This window comes from Mustelus asterias, unplaced genomic scaffold (assembly GCF_964213995.1).
Source record: "Mustelus asterias unplaced genomic scaffold, sMusAst1.hap1.1 HAP1_SCAFFOLD_1806, whole genome shotgun sequence".
NCBI lineage: Eukaryota > Metazoa > Chordata > Chondrichthyes > Carcharhiniformes > Triakidae > Mustelus > Mustelus asterias.
Window position 1 is genome coordinate 31,564 of NW_027591751.1, and position 21,793 is coordinate 53,356.

Genomic DNA, 21,793 nt, shown 5'->3' on the forward strand with positions numbered 1-21,793 from the left:
CTCTCCCTCAATGTCAACAAAACGAAGGAGATTGTCATCGACTTCAGGAAGCGTAAAGGAGAACAGGCCCCCGTCTACATCAACGGGGATGAAGTAGAAAGGGTCGAGAGCTTCAGCTTTTTAGGTGTCCAGATCACCAACAACCTGTCCTGGTCCCTCCATGCCGACACTATAGTTAAGAAAGCCCCACCAACGCCTCTACTTTCTCAGAAGACTAAGGAAATTTGGCATGTCAGCTACGACTCTCACCAACTTTTACAGATACACCATAGAAAGCATTCTTTCTGGTTGTATCACAGCTTGGTATGGCTCCTGCTCTGCCCAAGACCGCAAGGAACTACAAAAGGTCGTGAATGTAGCCCAATCCATCACGCAAACCAGCCTCCCATCCATTGATTCTGTCTACACTTCCCACTGCCTCGGCAAAGCAGCCAGCATAATTAAGGACCCCACGCACCCCGGACATTCTCTCTTCCACCTTCTTCTGTTTGGAATGTGATGTTAGCGTCCCTTTAAGAGATTTTTTTTAAATCATGGTCTCTGCAGCTGACAGGTGATGTGATTGTGGGAGGGATACCTGTGCGCAGCTCAGGGGACGGGGCTTTCTGTTTCAGTTTCAGTTTGTGAGCTGGAGTGTTAAAAACATCAAGACCCTCTCTCTCCCTGTTGGATTTTTTGGAGATTCTGTTAGTTAGCTGAAAATCAGATCTTGCTTCCCTGAAGAGTGGGAGTTTGCTGTTTTGGAGGCTGGACCAGAGTCTCTTGGGGGTCTTGGAAACCTGTCCTGTTTTCAAAGTGCTCTGAGCCACTGGAGTGTTTGTCTGCAGCCTCATAAAGAATAGAACCGACCCCAGTATCACGTGAGCAGCAGTCTGTATTAAACCTTTGAGAAGGGGTTTTGTTGTCCATGGGGAACACATAGGTGAGAGGGGAGAGATACAAAAGGGTCCAGAGGGGCAATTTTTTCACCCAGAGGGTGGTGAGTGTCTGGAACAAGCTGCCAGAGTTAGTAGTAGAGACGGGTACAATTTTATCTTTTAAAAAGCATTTAGACAATTGGGACTAGCTTAGGGGTTTAAAAAGAAAGGACGGCATGGACAAGTTGGGCCGAAGGGCCTGTTTCCATGCTGTAAACCTCTATGATTCTATGACCTCTATTAGAGATATTCATGAAGGATTATACATTATTGTGGTTGTTTTATTTCTGGTTTGTAATTGATAAAAGTTCTTGCTAATTTTCTTACTGTACATGTTAACTATATTCTTCAATAAACTTTGTTTGATAAAAGTTCCCAAGTGGGTCATTTGAATCATACCTGAGGTGAAACCTATCATGCTCACTCTCGCCAAATTCAAGAGGCAAACGTATGGTTCAAGCGGATTTCATAAAACATTTTGGAGTTTCTGACCTGAACCATAACAACTGGGGGCTGTTGCGAGATTGAAATCTGTATTTCTTGATTGATTTGGGATTAGTGAACTCAAAGACAGTGAGTGGTGAGCATAATTGTGTTTTCTTTTCAGGTGTTGTATTCAAGTTTAAATATGGAGTGTGGTGTAGACTAAGAACATAAGAACTAGGAGCAGGAGTGGGCCATCAGGCCCCTCGAGCCTGCTCCGCCATTCAATAAGATCATGGCTGATCTTTTTGTGGACTCAGCTCCACTGACCCGCCCGCTCACCATAACCCTTAATTCCTTTACTGTTCAAAAATTTATCTACCCTTGCTTTAAAAACATTCAATGAGGTAGCCTCAACTGCTTCACTGGGCAGGGAATTCCACAGATTCACAACCCTTTGTGTGAAGAAGTTCCTCCTCAACTCAGTCCTAAATCTGCTTCCCCTTATTTTGAGGCTATGCCCCCTAGTTCTAGTTTCACCCACCAGTGGAAACAACTTCCCTGCTTCTATCTTATCTATTCCCTTCATAATCTTATATGTTTCTATAAGATCTCCCCTCATTCTTCTGAATTCCAATGAGTATAGCCCCAGTCTACTCAATCTCTCCTCATAAGCCAACCCTCTCAACTCCGGAATCAACCTCGTGAATCTCCTCTGCACCCCCTCCAGTGCCAGTATATCCTTTCTCAAGTAAGGAGACCAAAACTGTACACAGTACTCCAGGTGTGGCCTCACCAGCACCTTATACAGCTGCAACATAACCTCGCTGTTTTTAAACTCCATCCCTCCAGCAGTGAAGGACAAAATTCCATTTGCCTTCTTAATTACCTGCTGCACCTGCAAACCAACTCCTTGAGATTCCTGCGCAAGGACACCCAGGTCCCTCTGCACAGCAGCATGCTGCAATTTTTTACCATTTAAATAATAGTCCATTTTGCTGTTATTCCTACCAAAATGGATGACCTCACATTTACCAACATTGTGCTCCATCTGCCAGACCCTCGCCCACGCACTTAGACTATCTATATCCCTTTGCAGACTTTGTGTCCTCTGCACACTTTGCTCTGCCACCCATCTTAGTGTCATCTGTGAATTTTGACACACTACACTTGGTCCCCAGCTCCAAATCATCTGTGTAAATCGTAAACAATTGTGGTCCCAACACTGATCCCTGAGGCACACCACTAGTCACTGATCGCCAACCAGAAAAACACCCATTTACCCCCACTCTTTGCTTTCTGTTAGTTAACCAATCCTCTATCCATGCTAATACATTACCCGTAACACCGTGCACCTTTATCTTATGTAGCAGTCTTTGGTGCAGCACCTTGTCAAATGCAAGGTGCCACATGACTGATGGCTCTTTCAGAGGCTCAGAAGTTTCTGGGGGTGGAGGAAGTCACACAAGATACCTTACATAAGGTCACTAACTATCTCAATGGAAACAAATTAAAACATGCTACCGTGCAAAGGGACCTGGGGGTCCTTGTGCATGAGACGCAAAAGCCCAGTCTGCAGGTACAACAGGTGATCAAGAAGGCAAATGGGATGTTGGCCTATATCGCGAGGGGGATAGAATATAAAAGCAGGGATGTCTTGATGCACCTGTACAGGGCATTGGTGAGGCCGCAGCTGGAATACTGTGTGCAGTATTGGTCCCCTTATATGAGGAAGGATATATTGGCATTGGAGGGAGTGCAGAGAAGGTTCACCAGGTTGATACCGGAGATGAGGGGTTTGGATTATGAGGAGAGGCTGAGGAGATTGGGTTTGTACTCGTTGGAGTTTAGAAGGATGAGGGGGGATCTTATGGAGACTTATAAGATAATGCGGGGGCTGGATAGGGTGGAGGCGGAGAGATTCTTTCCACTTAGTAAGGAAGTTAAAACTAGAGGACACAGCCTCAAAATAAAGGGGGGTCGGTTTAGGACAGAGTTGAGGAGGAACTTCTTCTCCCAGAGGGTGGTGAATCTCTGGAATTCTCTGCCCACTGAGGTGGTGGAGGCTACCTCGCTGAATATGTTTAAAGCGCGGATGGATGGATTCCTGATCGGTAAGGGAATTAAGGGTTATGTGGATCAGGCGGGTAAGTGGTACTGATCCACGTCAGATCAGCCATGATCTTATTGAATGGCGGGGCAGGCTCGAGGGGCTAGATGGCCTACTCCTGCTCCTATTTCTTATGTTCTTATTATGTTCTAAAGCAAAGTTTTTGGAATTGGCAGACACATTGCAGTTGACATTGCCTGACAGAGTGCGGAAAGGAGAGATCATTGAGGCGACAGCGCAGTGTTTGAAATTGCCAGAAGCACAGTCGGATCGTTGGCAATGGCGGGAATTCAGTTACAACTGAAATAGCCCGAATATGAAAAAGGATTAAAGCAGCTTGAATTCGAAATAAAGGAGAGAGAGAGAGACAGTGGCAGAACGAAAAGCCAGAGAAAGGGAGGTTATTGCTACAGAGAAAGCCAGAGAAAGGGAGGAAGAGCAGGTAAAAGAACTGAAACAGTTGGAATTGCAACAAGAAAAAGAATTGAAACTGCTTGAATTGCAGGAAAGGGAAAGGAAAGGGAAAGGGAAAGGGGAAGGGAAAGGGAAGGGAAAGGGGAAGGGAGGGAAAGGGAAAGGGAAAGGAAAGGGAAAGGGAAAGGGGAAGGGAGGGAAAGGGAAAGGGAAAGGAAAGGGAAAGGAAAGGGGAAGGGGAAGGGAAGGGAAAGGGAAAGGGAAGGAAAGGGAAAGGGAAAGGGGAAGGGAGGGAAAGGGAAAGGAAAGGAAAGGGAAAGGGAAAGGGGAAGTGGAAGGGAAGGGAAAGGAAAGGGAAAGGGAAGGGGAAGGGGCTAGCAAAACAAAAATAAAAAGAGAATTTGAACTTCAGAAAGTGGCTGTGAAAAGTGAGCATCAGTTAAAATTGTCGGTGGTGAGGGGGAAAGTACCGGTTGGGGACAGTGATCAGACAGTGAGAAGGAGCAAGAGCTTCGTATTCAAAGACTTGGTGGTGATCTATTTAAATTTGTCCAAACATTGCCAAAGTTTGATGAGAAGGACTTGATTTGATTTATTATTGTCACATGTATTAAAATAGAGTGAAAAGTATTGTTTCTTGCGCGCTATACAGACACAGCATACCGTTCATAGAGAAGGAAAGGAGAGAGTGTTAGAATGAAGTTTTAGAAGCACAGAACGAGAGTGAAAGATAGAATTAGAAGGTATGCTGGGCACAGCTTACAAGAAGTCGCCTCACTCCGGCGCCATCTTGGACAAGATGGCACAGAAGATGTAGAAGCTTTTTTCATTTCATTTGAGAAAGTGGCTAAACAAATTAAATGGCCACAGGATATGTGGGTATTACTGATTTAAACAAAGTTGGTCAGTAGAGTTAATGAGGTGTTTGCATCACTATCAGAGGAGGTATCTGGGAAGTATGAGAGGTGAATGTGTGGGTGTGAGTGTGAGCAAGTGAGTGTGAGCAAGTGAGTGTGAGCAAGTGAGTGTGAGCAAATGAAACGTGCAGCCTCTCCCAGTGTGAGAAGCTGGGTGAGAGTGAGGTCTCTGCGCAGTCGGTCAGACTAACTCTGCCAGTCTTCTGTCTGTTTGCCCTCCAGTATGTCACACAGCATGTGGAGGTGGACTCAGCACGGACACTGAACTCACTCCGGGATTGCGAGCAGAGGAACCGGCAGCTCCTAGATCAGCTCTCCACACAAGGGGAGCAGTTCAGCAAACTGGAGCAACAACTGCAGGGATCAGAGGAAACCAGCTCCCAGCTCAAATACAAGGTAAACCTCTCATCACTCCCTCCTTCAGAGTGGGGCTGTGACCATTCACTCCCTCACTCCACTGCCGGCCCCCACAAACCCAAAGACCAGATGGTGCCATGATCGTGGAGGTCAGAGGCAGATTGAGGGAAGGTAAATCCCGGGCTTGGGGAAGTTTGGGAATCAGGAATCCTCAGACTGATCTTCAACCCAAGATAAATGTTGGGATCCAATGGAAATCCCACCACAATAACTCCATCCAAATTGTCTGGCGAGTTTGACCTTCCGACAGACAGTCTCCCTGCTCCCTGAAACACGTCACAAATGTCTCCAACTCCGAGTGTGAGTTAGAGAGCACGGACAAATCTGATTGATTCACCTGGAAATGTTAGATAGATTCATCTTATTCTTTTGTGGGACACGGGTGTCGCCGGCTGGGCCAGCATTTATTGCCCATCCCTAGTTACCCGAGGGCAGTTGAGAGTCAACCACATTGCTGTGGCTCTGGAGTCACATGTAGTTTAAAGTTTATTTATTAGTGTCATAAGTAGGCTTACATTAACACTGCAATGAAGTTACTGTGAAAATTCCCTCGTCGCCACACTCCGGCGCCTGTTTGGGTACACTGACAGAGAATTTAGCATGGCCAATGCACCCTAACCAGCGCACCTTTCAGACTGTGGGAGGAAACCGGAGCACCCGGAGGAAACCCACGCAGACACGGGGAGAATGTGCAAACTCCACACAGACAGGGACCTAAGCCAGGAATCAAACCCGGGTCCCTGGTGCTGCGAGGCAGCAGTGCCAACCACTGTGTCATTGTTCCGCCCCCATAGGCCAGACCGGGTAAGGACGGCAGATTTCCTTCCCTAAAGGATGTTAGTGAACTGGATGGGTTTTCCGACAATCGACAATGGTTTCATGGTCATCAATAGATTCTTAATTCCAGATATTTTTTATTGAATTCAAATTCTACCACCTGCCGTGGTGGGATTCGAACCCGGGTCCCCAGAACACGAGCTGAGTTTCTGGATTAATAGTCTAGTGATAATACCACTAGACCATCACCTCCCCTCAACTCAGAGGGTGGTGGGTGTGTGGAATCGGCTGCCGGTAGTGGTGGTGGAAGCGGATTCGATTGAGTCTTTTAAGAGACTTTTGGATAGGTTCATGGAGGTTAGTAAGATAGAGGGTTATAGATGAGCCTAGAAGGTAAGGAAATTATTCGGAGCAACTTGTGGGCCGAAGGGCCTGTTTGTGCTGTAGCTTTTCTATGTTCTATGTTCTAACTCAATCTATAGGGGAGGTAAAGTAAGTAAAGTTTATTTATTATTCACAAGTAAGGCTTACATTAACGCTGCAATGAAGTTACTGTGGAATTCCCCTACTGTACCACCATGTCACCCATGGCATGGCCGTGTGCTGATGTGACAGGGTGTATAATCCAGAGGCCTGGTCTGGCCTACATGTGACTCCAGAGCCACAGCAATGTGGGTGACTCTCAACTGCCCTCTGAACAAGGGTAACTCAGGATGGGCAATAAATGCTGGCCAGCCAGTGACACCCATGTCCCACAAATGAATTAAAAAATAATCATGAGTTCCCTCAGATGGAGTATTGTCTCCAGTTCTGGGCTCCTCACTTTAGGAAAGATAGAGTCATTGAGTTTTACAGCACAGAAAGAGGCCATTCGGCCCACTGTGTCTGCGCTGCCCATCAAGCACCTTTCTATTCCAATCCAATTTCCCAGCACCTGGTCCGTAGCCTTGCACTCGATGGTGCTCCAAGTGCTCATCTAAATGCTTCTTAAATATGGACGGCACGGTGGCACAGTGGTTAGCGCTGCTGCCTCACAGCGCCAGGGACCCGGGGTGGCACGGTGACACAGTGGTTAGCGCTGCTACCTCACAGCGCCAGGGACCCGGGGCAGCACGGTGGCACAGTGGTTAGCACTGCTGCTTCACAGCTCCAGGGACCCGGGGCGGCACGGTGGCACAGTGGTTAGCGCTGCTACCTCACAGCGCCAGGGACCCGGGGCAGCACGGTGGCACAGTGGTTAGCGCTGCTACCTCACAGCGCCAGGGACCCGGGGCAGCACGGTGGCACAGTGGTTAGCGCTGCTGCCTCACAGCGCCAGGGACCTGGGTTTGATTCCCGGCTTGGGTCACTGTCTGTGTGGAATCTGCATGTTCTCCCCGTGTCTGCATGGGTTTCCTCTGGATGCTCCGGTTTCCTCCCACAGTCTGAAAGACGTGCTGGTTAGGGTGCATTGGCCGTGCTAAATTCTCCCTCAGTGTACCCGAACAGGCGCCGGAGTGTGGCGACTAGGTGAATTGGCCATGGGAATTGTGTGGGGTTATGGGGATAGGGTGGGGGGGTGGGCCTGGGTAAGATAATCTGTCAGAGAGTCGGTGCAGACTCGATGGGCCGAATGGCTTCATTCTGCACTGTAGGGATTCTGTGATTCTATACCTGTCCTGCTGCCTTCAGGGATCTTTGGACTTGTACCCCAAGGTCCCTCTGGTCCTCGGTACTTCTCAGCACCTTACTGTTCATTGTGCGTTCCCTTGCCTTATAGTCCCCCCGAAATGTAACTTCATTGCAGTGTTAATGTAAGCCTTACTTGTGACACGAATCAATACCCTTTAAAAAGAATGTTGTGAGGGTTCCTGTCTCAGGCAGTGAGTTCCAGATTCCCAACACCCTCTGGTATTTTCTCAAACCTCTTTGAAATCTCTGCCCCCTGGATATTGATCCCTCTCCCAAAGGTAAAGGGTTTCTTCCAATCGACTCCATCAATGTTTGTCATTATTTTGTGCACCTGGATCAGGTCTCCCCTCGACCTTCTCTGCTCAAAGGAAAATAACTCCAGTCTCCCTTCATAGCGGAAACACTCCGTCCCAGGCAGCATCCTGGTGAATCTCCTCTGCACCCTCTCCAGTGCAATCACATCCTATTGTCTGGTATCCAGAACTGCACACAGTACTCCAGCTGTGGCCTCACCAGCATTTTATACAGCTCCAACATAATCTCACAGAGACCCGGGTTCGATTCCCGGCTTGGGTCACTGTCTGTGCGGAGTCTGCACGTTCTCCCCGTGTCTGCGTGGGTTTCCTCCGGGTGCTCCGGTTTCCACCTGCAGTCTGAAAGATGTGCAGGTTAGGTGAATTGGCCTTGGGAATTGTGTGGGGTTATGGGGATAGGGTGGGGGGTGGGCCTGGGTAAGAACAAAGAACAGTAAAGCACAGGAACAGGCCCTTCGGCCCTCCAAGCCTGCGCCACTCATGTGCCCAACTAGACCATTCTTTTGTATCCCTCTATTCCCAGTCTGTTCATGTGGCTATCTAGATAAGTCTTAAACGATCCCAGCGTGTCCGCCTCAATCACCTTGCTTGGCAGCGCATTCCAGGCCCCCACCACCCTCTGTGTAAAATACGTCCCCCTGACATCTGTGTTGAACCTTGCCCCCCTCACCTTGAACCTGTGACCCCTTGTGTTCGTCACCTCCGACCTGGGAAAAAGCTTCCCACTGTTCACCCTATCTATGCCCTTTATAATTTTATACACCTCTATTAGGTCGCCCCTCATCCTCCATCTTTCCAGGCAGAACAACCCCAGTTTACCCAATCTCTCCTCATAACTAAGACCCTCCATACCAGGCAACATCCTGGTAAACCTCCTCTGTACTCTCTCCAAAGCCTCCACGTCCTTCTGGTAGTGTGGCGACCAGAACTGGACGCAGTATTCCAAATGTGGCCAAACCATCGTTCTATACATCTGCAACATCATATGCCAACTTTTATATTCTATGCCCCGTCCAATAAAGGCAAGCATGCCATATGCCTTCTTCACCACCCTCTCCACCTGTGCTGCCACCTCTGATACTCTGTCAGATACTCTATCAGAGAGTCGATGCAGACTCGTTGGGCCGAATGGCTTCATTCTGCACTGTAGGGATTCTGTGATTCTATACCTGTCCTGCTGCCTTCAGGGATCTTTGGACTTGCACCCCAAGGTCCCTCTGGTCCTTGGTACTTCCCAGCACCTTACTGTTCATTGTGCGTTCCCTGGCCTTGTTAGTCCCCCCGAAATGCATCACCTCACCCTTTTCAGGGTTGAATTCCATTTGTCACTGTTCTGCCCGTCTGACCAGTCCGTCTTTATCGTCCTGCAATCGAAGGCTTTCCTCATTATTTGCCACACCTTCAATTTCCGTGTCCTCTGTGAACTTACCGATCACACCCCCACATTCACATCCAGATCATCAACACACAGCAAGGGAGCCAGCACTGGACACAGGCTTCCAGTCACAAAAACAATCTTCCACCCTCACCCTCACCCTCTGCCTCTGCCGCGAAACAATTCCACATCCAATTTGCCAAATTGCCTGGATCCCATGAGTGCTTATCATCTTGACCAGTCTCCCTGGTGGAACATTGTCAAAGGCCTAACTGAATAAACAAATCAACTTCACTGCCCTCATCTATAAACCTAGTCACCTCCTTGGAAAGACAGACTCACTGACAGTGCAGCACTCCCTCAGCACTGACCCTCTGACAGTGCGGCACTCCCTCAGCACTGACCCTCTGACAGTGCGGCACTCCCTCAGCACTGACCCTCTGACAGTGCAGCACTCCCTCAGTACTGACCCTCTGACAGTGCGGCACTCCCTCAGCACTAACCCTCTGACAGCGCAACACTCCCTCAGCACTGACCCTCTGACAGTGCGGCACTCCCTCAGCACTGACCCTCTGACAGTGCGGCACTCCCTCAGCACTGACCCTCTGACAGTGCAGCACTCCCTCAGCACTGACCCTCTGACAGTGCGGCACTCCCTCAGCACTGACCCTCTGACAGTGCAGCACTCCCTCAGCACTGACCCTCTGACAGTGCGGCACTCCCTCAGCACTGACCCTCTGACAGTGCTGCACTCCCTCAGCACTGACCCTCTGACAGTGCGGCACTCCCTCAGTACTGACCCTCTGACAGTGCGGCACTCCCTCAGCACTGACCCTCTGACAGTGCGGCACTCCCTCAGCACTGACCCTCTGACAGTGCAGCACTGCCTCAGTACTGACCCTCTGACAGTGTGACACTCCCTCAGTACTGACCCTCTGACAGTGCGGCACTCCCTCAGTACTGACCCTCTGACAGTGCGGCACTCCCTCAGCACTGACCCTCTGACTGTGCAAAACTCCCTCAGTACTGACCCTCTGACAGTGCGGCACTCCCTCAGCACTGACCCTCTGACAGTGCAAAACTCCCTCAGTACTGACCCTCTGACAGTGCGGCACTCCCTCAGTACTGACCCACTGACAGTGCGGCACTCCCTCACTACTGACCCTCTGACAGTGCGGCACTCCCTCAGTACTGTCCCTCTGACAGTGCGGCACTCCCTCAGCACTGACCTGCTGACAGTGCGGCACTCCCTCAGCACTGACCCTCTGACAGTGCGGCACTCCCTCAGTACTGACCCTCTGACAGTGCGGCACTCCCTCAGTACTGACCCTCTGACAGTGCGGCACTCCCTCAGCACTGACCCTCTGACAGTGCGGCACTCCCTCAGTACTGACCCTCTGACAGTGTGGCACACTCTCAGTACTGACCCTCTGACAGTGCGGCACTCCGTCAGTACTGACCCTCTGACAGTGCGGCACTCCCTCAGTACTGACCCTCTGACAGTGCGGCACTCCCTCAGTACTGACCCTCTGACAGTGCGGCACTCCCTCAGCACTGACCCTCTGACAGTGCAAAACTCCCTCAGTACTGACCCTCTGACAGTGCGGCACTCCCTCAGCACTGACCCTCTGACAGTGCGGCACTCCCTCAGTACTGACCCTCTGACAGTGCGACACTCCCTCAGTACTGACCCTCTGACAGTGCGGCACTCCCTCAGCACTGACCCTCTGACAGTGCGGCACTCCCTCAGTACTGACCCTCTGACAGTGCTGCACTCCCTCAGTACTGACCCTCTGACAGTGCGGCACTCCCTCAGTACTGACCCTCTGACAGTGCGGCACTCCCTCAGCACTGACCCTCTGACAGTGCGGCACTCCCTCAGTACTGACCCTCTGACAGTGTGACACTCCCTCAGTACTGACCCTCTGACAGTGCGGCACTCCCTCAGTCCTGACCCTCTGACAGTGCGGCACTCCCTCAGTACTGACCCTCTGACAGTGCGGCACTCCCTCAGCACTGACCCTCTGACAGTGCGGCACTCCCTCAGCACTGACCCTCTGACAGGGCGGCACTCCCTCAGCACTGACCCTCTGACAGTGCAAAACTCCCTCAGTACTGACCCTCTGACAGTGCGGCACTCCCTCAGTACTGACCCTCTGACAGTGCGGCACTCCCTCAGCACTGACCCTCTGACAGTGTGGCACTCCCTCAGTACTGACCCTCTGATAGTGCAGCACTCCCTCACTACTGACCCTCTGACAGTGCGGCACTCCCTCAATACTGACCCTCTGACAGTGCGGCACTCCCTCAGCACTGACCCTCTGACAGTGCGGCACTCCCTCAGTACTGACCCTCTGACAGTGCGGCACTCCCTCAGTACTGTCCCTCTGACAGTGCGGCACTCCCTCAGTACTGACCCTCTGACAGTGCGGCACTCCCTCAGCACTGACCCTCTGACAGTGCGGCACTCCCTCAGTACTGACCCTCTGACAGTGTGACACTCCCTCAGTACTGACCCTCTGACAGTGCGGCACTCCCTCAGTACTGACCCTCTGACAGTGCGGCACTACCTCAGTACTGACCCTCTGACAGTGCGGCACTCCCTCAGCACTGACCCTCTGACAGTGCGGCACTCCCTCAGCACTGACCCTCTGACAGTGCGGCACTCCCTCAGTACTGACCCTCTGACAGTGCGGCACTCCCTCAGTACTGACCCTCTGACAGTGCGGCACTCCCTCAGTACTGACCCTCTGACTGTGCGGCACTCCCTCAGCACTGACCCTCTGACAGTGCGGCACTCCCTCAGTACTGACCCTCTGACAGTGCTGCACTCCCTCAGTACTGACCCTCTGACAGTGCGGCACTCCCTCAGTACTGACCCTCTGACAGTGCGGCACTCCCTCAGCACTGAGTGTGAGTGAGTGTGAGCGGGGGAGGGCGGGGGGCAGTGTGAGTGAGTGTGAGCGGGGGGCAGTGTGAGTGAGTGTGAGCGGGGGGGTGGGGGGCAGTGTGAGTGAGTGTGAGCGGGGGGTGGGGGACAGTGTGAGTGAGTGTGAGTCGGGGGGGTGGGGGACAGTGTGAGTGAGTGTGAGTCGGGGGGGCAGTGTGAGTGAGTGTGAGCGGGGGGACAGTGTGAGTGAGTGTGAGTCGGGGGGACAGTGTGAGTGAGTGTGAGCGGGGGGGCAGTGTGAGTGAGTGTGAGCGGGGGGACAGTGTGAGTGAGTGTGAGTCGGGGGGGGCAGTGTGAGTGAGTGTGAGCGGGGGGACAGTGTGAGTGAGTGTGAGTCGGGGGGGGCAGTGTGAGTGGGGCAGGGCGGGGTGTCAGTGTGAGTGAGTGTGAGCGGGGGGACAGTGTGAGTGAGTGTGAGTCGGGGGGGGCAGTGTGAGCGGGGCGGGGGGCAGTGTGAGTGGGGCAGGGCGGGGTGTCAGTGTGAGTGAGTGTGAGTCGGGGGGGGCAGTGTGAGTGGGGCAGGGCGGGGTGTCAGTGTGAGTGAGTGTGAGTCGGGGGGGGGCAGTGTGAGCGGGGCGGGGGGGCAGTGTGAGTGGGGCAGGGCGGGGTGTCAGTGTGAGTGAGTGTGAGTCGGGGGGGGCAGTGTGAGCGGGGCGGGGGGGCAGTGTGAGTGGGGCAGGGCGGGGTGTCAGTGTGAGTGAGTGTGAGTCGGGGGGGGCAGTGTGAGCGGGGCGGGGGGGCAGTGTGAGTGGGGCGGGGTGTCAGTGTGAGTGAGTGTGAGTCGGGGGGGGCAGTGTGAGTGGGGCAGGGCGGGGTGTCAGTGTGGAGGGCACTCTGATCTGGTTCTAACATAGAAACCCTACAGTGCAGAAAGAGGCCATTCGGCCCATCGAGTCTGCACCGACCACAATCCCACCCAGGCCCTACCCCCATATCCCTACATATTTTACCCACTAATGCCTCTAACCTACGCATCCCAGGACACTAAGGGACAATTTAGCATGGCCAATCAACCTAACCCGCACATCTTTGGACTGTGGGAGGAAACCGGAGCACCCGGAGGAAACCCACGCAGACACGGGGAGAATGTACAAACTCCACACAGACAGTGACCCGAGCCGGGATTCGAACCCAGGTCCCTGGAGCTGTGAAGCAGCAGTGCTAACCACTGTGCTACCGTGCCACCCTGTTCTGTTGCAGATTCTGGTGTACGAGACTGAGATTGGGAAGCTCCGTCAGGACCTCCTGTTGAAGATCGGTCAGCTGGAGGCCAGCAAGGACCAGGCTGTCAAAGAGGCTGCCGAGTGTTCGGAGGAACATCTGGAGGAGCTCCGGCAGCAGTTTACAGGTAAACCAGGGGTTAATACACAGCAGCATCCCAGAGTGAGAGAGGCTGCACTCCCACTGGGAACGCCACCCGTCCACGGGGATCCAGAGAACATTCCCTCAGTGACTGGGATCCTTCCATGCCTAATCTCCCTCTGGGACGCCTCAGCGCTCTTCACCATCAATGGGATATTGCCAGAAGTGTAATCACTGTTATCAGAGCAGAGAATCGCTAACCAATTTATACACAGGAAGATCCCACAACCAGCAATCAGATAAATGACCAGATAAAGCCAGATAGGTCCATAGATCCAGTTAGATCCAGATTTATCCAGTTAGACCCAGATAGATCCAGATAGATCCAGTTAGATCCAGTTGATCCAGTTAGATCCAGATAGAACATAGAAAAAATACAGCACAAACAGGCCCTTCGGCCCACAAGTTGCACCGGTCATGTCCCTACCTACCTCGGCTTATATATAGACCTACCTATAACCCTCAATCCTATTCAGTCCCATGTATTCATCCAGAAGTCTCTTAAAAGACCCTATCGAGTTTGCCTCCACCACCACCGACGTCAGCCGATTCCACTCACCCACCACCCTCTGAGTGAAAAACTTACCCCTGACATCTCCTCTGTACCTACTCCCCAGCACCCTAAACCTGTGTCCTCTCGTAGCAGCCATTTCAGCCCTGGGAAAAAGCCTCCGAGAATCCACCGGATCTATACCTCTCAACATCTTGTACACCTCAGATAGATCCAGTTAGATCCAGTTAGACCCAGATAGAACCTGATAGATCCAGTTAGGTCCAGATAGATCCAATTAGATCCAGATAGATACAGTTCGAACCAGATAGATCTAGTTATATCCAGATAACTCCAGTTAGAACCAGATAGATCCAGTTAGAACCAGATAGATCTAGATATTGCAGTGCGTGTGGAGGCTGGATTAGAGTTCCTGCGGTGAGATTTGAACCTTCAACTGCAAACTCAGACTGGTTTTAGATTGCCTGAGGGACATGTGGGGAGACGGTGTCTGGGTAGACAGTGTCTGGGGGAGAGACTTTCTGGGAGATGGTGTCTGGGAGAGACAGTGTCTGGGGAGACAGTGTCTGTTGAAGGGGAGAAGGTGTCTGGGGGAGGGCAGACGATGTCTGGAGGACGGGACAGACGGTGTCTGAGAATAGGGAGACAGTGTCTGGGGGAGACGGTGTCTGGGGAGACAGCGTCTGGGGGAGACAGTGTTTAGGGGAGACAGAGTCTGGGGCAGACGGTGTCTGGGGCAGTCGGTCCCGGGGGCAGATGGTCCCTGGGGTGGACGGTGTCTGCAGGAGACAGTGTCTGGAGGGACGGGTCCTGGGGCAGACGGTGTCTGGGGGAGACGGTGTCTGGGGGAGACTGTGTCTGGGGGGACAGTGTCTGGGCGGACAGTCCCTGGGGCAGACGGTGCCTGGGGGAGACTGTGTCTGGGGGGACAGTGTCTGGGGCAGACGGTCCCTGGGGCAGACGGTGTCTGGGGCACTGTGTGTGTTCTTTCCTGGCTCTCAGGCTGCCTCTGTTCCTGACTGTAGGGATCCAGCAGAATCTGTTGACATTGAGACCGGTTCTCACCACGATGAGGGTGAATTACAGCAGCCTGCGCACTCAGGTGAAAAGCTTCTCCCAGATCTACGAGTCAGCCATCACTGAGGCGAAGGAACAGGTGAGCGGGGCAGAGGGACTGAGCTCTCCACGAACACTCTGGAATCTTCCTGCCCAATAACTCCCCCCTTCCCCCCCACCCCGGGTTCCCCCATGACACAGAGATCGGAGACTGTGAGCAATCCCACTCGGATCAATCCTACCCTCTCCCCAGCCTCACCCCATCTACACACGTTCCCGCTCCCTTATCACACAACTCCATTACCCCTCGGGGTAAATATTCCGTACAGGGCAAAGGGAGCAAAATGTGGGGCAACTGGAGTTGAGAGGAGCAGAGAAACCGCAATCTGATTGAGGGGCTGAATGGCCTCCTCCTGTTCCTGTGTAACAGGCTTGAGGGGCTGAATGGCCTCCTCCTGTTCCTGTGTAACAGGCTCGAGGGGCTGAATGGCCTCCTCCTGTTCCTGTGTAACAGGCTCGAGGGGCTGAATGGCCTCCCCCTGTTCCTGTGTGACAGGCTCGAGGGGCTGAATGGCCTCCTCCTGTTCCTGTGTGACAGGCTCGAGGGGCTGAATGGCCTCCTCCTGTTCCTGTGTAACAGGTTTGTGGGGCTGAATGGCCTCCTCCTGTTCCTGTGTGACAGGCTCGAGGGGCTGAATGGCCTCCTCCTGTTCCTGTGTAACAGGCTCGAGGGGCTGAATGGCCTCCTCCTGTTCCTGTGTAACAGGCTCGAGGGGCTGAATGGCCTCCTCCTGTTCCTGATTCCTAATCCAAACATTAACTTGTGTCCTCTTGGGATTTGAAGGGAAAATTCCAGAGCATTTAGCCAGAGTTTTGACGGTGATTGTTCCTTGTTCTCCGTGTTTACAGATCCAGTCAGCGATAACCGAGGTCTCCCAATCCAACCGGCATCTGATGGAAAAGTATGAGAGAGAAATGTCCCTGAGGAAGAAATACCATGACCAGCTGGTGGAGCTCCGAGGTGGGGCAGGGTAATGTTAGCCCAATGGGGGAAGTGACAGCACCACCTGGTGGAGCTCCGAGGTGGGGCAGGGCAATGTTAGCCCAATGGGGGAAGTGACAGCACCACCTGGTGGAGCTCCGAGGTGGGGCAGGGCAATGTTAGCCCAATGGGGGAAGTGACAGCACCACCTGGTGGAGCTCCGAGGTGGGGCAGGGCAATGTTAGCCCATTGGAGAACGTGATACCACCACCTGGTGGAGCTCTGAGGTGGGGCAGGGCAGCGGTGAGCCTCAGGGATCAGTGCTGGGCCCACTGATATTTGTCATTTATATTAATGATTTGGATGAGAATATAGGGGGCATGGTTAGTAAGTTTGCAGATGACACCAAGATTGGTGGCATAGTGGACAGTGAAGAAAGTTATCTCGGATTAGAAATCATTCTTGACAAATCTGTTGGAATTCTTTGAAGATGTAACTAGTGGAGTTGACAAGGGGGAGCCAGTTGATGTGGTATATTTGGACTTTCAGAAAGCATTTGACACACTCCCGCACGAGAGATTATTGTGCAAGATTAAAGCGCAGGGGATTGGAGGAAGTGTATTGAGATGGATAGAAAACTGGTTGGCAGAGAGGAAACAAAGAGTAGGAATTAATGGGTGCTTTTCAAATTGGCAGGCAGTAACTAGTGGGGTGCCACAGGAATCGGTGCTGGGACCCCAGCTATTCACAATATATATTAATGATTTGGATGAGGGAACAAAATGTAACATCTCAAAGTTTGCAGATGATACCAAGTTGGGTGGGAGGGTGAACTGTGACGAGGATGCAGAGATCCTTCAGAATGATCTGGACAGGTTGGGTGAGTGGGCTAATCAATGGCAGATGCAGTATAATTTGGATAAATGTGAGGTTATTCACTTTGGAAGCAAAAACAAGGCGGCAGATTACTACCTGAATGGGTGTAAATTGGGAGAGGGGAGTGTGCAGCGGGACCTGGGTGTCCTTGTGCCCCAGTCACTGAAGGTAAGCATGCAGGTACAGCAGGCGGTAAAGAAGGCAAATGGTATGTTGGCCTTCATTGCGAGAGGTTTCGAGTACAGGAGCAGGGATGTGTTGTTGCAATTATACAGGGCCTTGGTGAGGCCGCACCGAGAGTATTGTGTGCAGTTTTGGTCTCCTTTTCTGAGGAAGGATGTTCTTGCTCTCGAGGGAGTGCAGTGAAGGTTTACCAGGCTGATCCCGGGGATGGCGGGACTGATGTGTGAGGAGAGATTGACGAGGTTAGGATTGTTTTCACTGGAGTTTTTGATTTGATTTGATTTGATTTATTATTGTCACATGTATTAGCATACAGTGAAAAGTATTGTTTCTTGCGCACTATACAGACAAAGCATACCGTTCATAGAGAAGGAAACGCGAGAGTGCAGAATGTAGTGTTACAGTCATAGCTAGGGTGTAGAGAAAGATCAACTTAATGCAAGGTAGGTCCATTCAAAAGTCTGACAGCAGCAGGGAAGAAGCTGTTCTTGAGTCGGTTGGTACGTTACCTCAGACTTTTGTATCTTTTTCCCACAGGAAGAAAGTGGAAGAGAAAATGTCTGGGGTGCGTGGGGTCCTTAATTATGCTGGCTGCTTTGCTGAGGCAGCGGGAAGTGTAGACAGAGTCAATGGACGGGAGGCTGGTTTGCGTGATGGATTGGGCTACATTCACGACCTTTTGTAGTTCCTTGCGGTCTTGGGCAGAGCAGGAGCCAGACCAAGCTGTGATACAACCAGAAAGAATGCTATCTATGGTGCATCGGTAAATGTTGGTGAGAGTCGTAGCTGACATTCCAAATTTCCTTAGTCTTCTGAGAAAGTAGAGGTGTTGGTGGGGCTTTCTTAACTATAGTGTCGGCATTGGGGGACCAGGACAGGTTGTTGGTGATCTGGACACCAGTTCAGATGAATGAGGGGGGATCTCATAGAGACTTATAAAATTCTAACAGGACTAGACAGGGTAGATGCAGGGAGGATGTTCCCGATGGTGGGGGAGTCCAGAACCAGGGATCACAGTCTGAGGATTCAGGGTAGACCATTTAGGATGGAGGTGAGGAGACATTTCTTCACCCAAAGAGTGGTGAGCCTGTGGAATTCATTACCACAGGAAGTAGTTGATGCCAAAACATTGAATGTGTTCAAGAGGCGGCTGGATACAGCACTTGGGGCGAATGGGATCAAAGGTTATGGGGAGAAAGCAGGATTAGGCTATTGTGTTGGATGATCAGCCGTGATCATAATGAATGGGGGAGCAGGCTCGAGGGGCCGAATGGCCTCCTCCTGCTCCTATCTTCTGTGTTTCTATGTAATGGGATCTTGATCAATTGGGCCAGTGGGCTGACGAATAGCAGATGGAGTTTAATTTAGATAAATGCGAGGTGATGCATTTTGGTCGATCGAACCAGGGCAGGACTTACTCAGTTAATGGTAGGATGTTGGGGAGAGTTACAGAACAAAGAGATCGAGGGATACATGTTCATAGCTCCTTGAAAGTGGAGTCACAGGTGGACAGAGCAGTGAAGAAGGCATTCAGCATGCTTGGTTTCATTGGTCAGAACATTGAATACAGGAGTTGGGACGTCTTGTTGAAGTTGTACAAGACATTGGTAAGGCCACACTTGGAAAACTGTGTACAGTTCTGGTCACCCTATTATAGAAAGGATATTATTAAACTAGAAAGAGTGCAGAAAAGATTTACTAGGATGCTACCGGGACTTGATGGATTGAGTTATAAGGAGAGGCTGGATAGACTGGGACTTTTTTCTCTGGAGCGTAGGAGGCTGAGGGGTGACCTTATAGAGGTCTATAAAATAATGAGGGGCTTAGATCAGTTTGATAGTCAATATCTTTTCCCAAAGGTAGGGGAGTCTAAAACTAGAGGGCATAGGTTTAAGGTGAGAGGGGAGAGATACAAAAGGGTCCAGAGGGGCAATTTTTTCACACAGAGGGTGGTGAGTGTCTGGAACAAGCTGCCAGAGGTAGTAGTAGAGGCGGGTACAATTTTGTCTTTTAAAAAGCGTGTAGACAGTTACATGGGTACGATGGGTATAGAGGGATATGGGCCAAATGTGGGAAATTGGGACTAGGTTCATGGTAAAAACTGGGCGGCATGGACAAGTTGGGCCGAAGGGCCTGTTTCCATGCTGTAAATCTCCACAACGCGATGACTCAATAATGTTAGCCCATTGGGGAAAGTGACACCGCCACCTGGTGGAGCTCCAAGGTGGGGCAGGTCAATGTGAGACACAGCACAGAAAGAGGCCATTCGGTCCATCATTGCCAGTTCCAATCGGAAATGGGCCAGCAGCCTAATCGCAGTCCGCGGCGCAGCAGGTTACAATGCTCGAGGTACAAATCCAGACACCTTTCAAATGAGTTGAGAGTTTCTGTCCCTGTTACCCTTTCAGGCAGAGAGTCCCAAACCCCACAACCCTCTGGGTGGAAAAAAATTCTCCACATCTCTCCTCGAATCTTTCTACCAATTACTGAAAATTGCTGCCCCCGAGTCACTGACCTCTCTGCTAAAGTAGACAGGCCCTTCCCATCCACCCTCTCCACCCTCTCAATCTAACCTCCCCTCAACCTCCTCTGTTCCAAGGAGAACAATCCCAGCTTCTCCAACCTCTCAGAACCATAAAGAACATAAGAACATAAGAACATAAGAAATAGGAGCAGGAGTAGGCCATCTAGCCCCTCGAGCCTGCCCCGCCATTCAATAAGATCATGGCTGATCTGACGTGGGTCAGTACCACTTACCCGCCTGATCCCCATAACCCTTAATTCCCTTACCGATCAGGAAACCATCCATCCGCGCTTTAAACATATTCAGCGAGGTAGCCTCCACCACCTCAGTGGGCAGAGAATTCCAGAGATTCACCACCCTCTGGGAGAAGAAGTTCCTCCTCAACTCTGTCTTAAACCGACCCCCCTTTATTTTGAGGCTGTGTCCTCTAGTTTTAACTTCCTTACTAAGTGGAAAGAATCTCTCCGCCTCCACCCTATCCAGCCCCCGCATTATCTTATAAGTCTCCATAAGATCCCCCCTCATCCTTCTAAACTCCAACGAGTATATAAAAACTGCATTCATCGTGGACCCAAATGGATGGATTTCATTTTTGATGAGACTTTGTAGAAATGGAATTGTTATTTTTAATTAATTAAGAGCGAGACTGCGGATAGTTGGGAACCTGTCTCGGGGGCAGGGAATTCATATGGTGTTCGTGGAAGTGGAAATGACTAGGGTTGGGAAGCATTTTCCGATCAGGGCCATTGTGATCTCCTGGACTCGTTTCGATCGCCTCAGGGGGTCGGAGAGGAATTTCCCAGATTTTTTTTTCCCCATATTGGCCCTGGGGTTTTTCACTCTGGGTTTTCGCCTCTCCCTGGAGATCACATGGTCTGGAATGGGGGGTGGGGGTGAGTTAATAGGTTGTAATGAACAAAGCATCGTAGCTGTGAGGGACAGCTCGGTGGATAGGATATTGGTATGTAGATAGGCTGGAAAATTGGGCGGGGATCCTGGATTCAGGATTCAATCCTGGACCGGGGAGCGGCGCGGGCTTGGAGGGCCGAAGGGCCTGTTCCTGTGCTGTACTGTTCTTTGTTCTTTGTTCTTTTGTTGAGTACAAACCCAATCTCCTCAGCCTCTCCTCATAATCCAAACCCCTCATCTCCGGTATCAACCTGGTGAACCTTCTCTGCACTCCCTCCAATGCCAATATATCCTTCCTCATATAAGGGGACCAATACTGCACACAGTATTCCAGCTGCGGCCTCACCAATGCCCTGTACAGGTGCATCAAGACATCCCTGCTTTTATATTCTATCCCCCTCGCAATATAGGCCAACATCCCATTTGCCTTCTTGATCACCTGTTGTACCTGCAGACTGGGCTTTTGCGTCTCATGCACAAGGACCCCCAGGTCCCTTTGCATGGTAGCATGTTTTAATTTGTTTCCATTGAGATAGTAATCCCATTTGTTATTATTTCCTCCAAAGTGTATAACCTCGCATTTATCAACGTTATACTCCATTTGCCATATCCTCGCCCACTCACTCAGCCTGTCCAAATCTCTCTGCAGATCTTCTCCGTCCTCCACACGATTCACTTTTCCACTTATCTTTGTGTCGTCTGCAAACTTCGTTACCCTACACTCCGTCCCCTCCTCCAGATCATCTATATAAATGGTAAACAGTTGCGGCCCGAGTACCGATCCCTGCGGCACGCCACTAGTTACCTTCCTCCAACCGGAAAAACACCCATTTATTCCGACTCTTTGCTTCCTGTCGGATAGCCAGTCCCCAATCCACTTTAACACACTACCCCCAACTCCGTGTGCCCTAATCTTCTTCAGCAGCCTTTTATGGGGCACCTTATCAAACGCCTTTTGGAAATCCAAAAACACCGCATCCACCGGTTCTCCTCCATCAACCGCCCTCGTCACATCTTCATAAAAATCCAACATGTTCGTCAAGCACGACTTTCCCCTCATGAATCCATGCTGCGTCTGATTGATCGAACCATTTCTATCCAGATG

General features: G+C 51.2%; 1 protein-coding gene across 1 annotated transcript in view; it reads left to right on the forward strand.

Moving 5' to 3' along the window:
• The window catches only part of LOC144488720 (kinesin-like protein KIFC3), a gene marked incomplete at both ends in the record, with an annotated part of 71,211 nt that overhangs the window by 30,325 nt on the left and 19,093 nt on the right, over window positions 1-21,793 (forward strand). Inside the window, 4 exons of the mRNA XM_078206820.1 lie at window positions 5,004-5,177; window positions 13,486-13,633; window positions 15,184-15,314; window positions 16,124-16,235. Coding sequence (XP_078062946.1) covers window positions 5,004-5,177; window positions 13,486-13,633; window positions 15,184-15,314; window positions 16,124-16,235 — 565 coding nt within the window. The remainder of the gene's footprint in view (window positions 1-5,003; window positions 5,178-13,485; window positions 13,634-15,183; window positions 15,315-16,123; window positions 16,236-21,793) is intronic.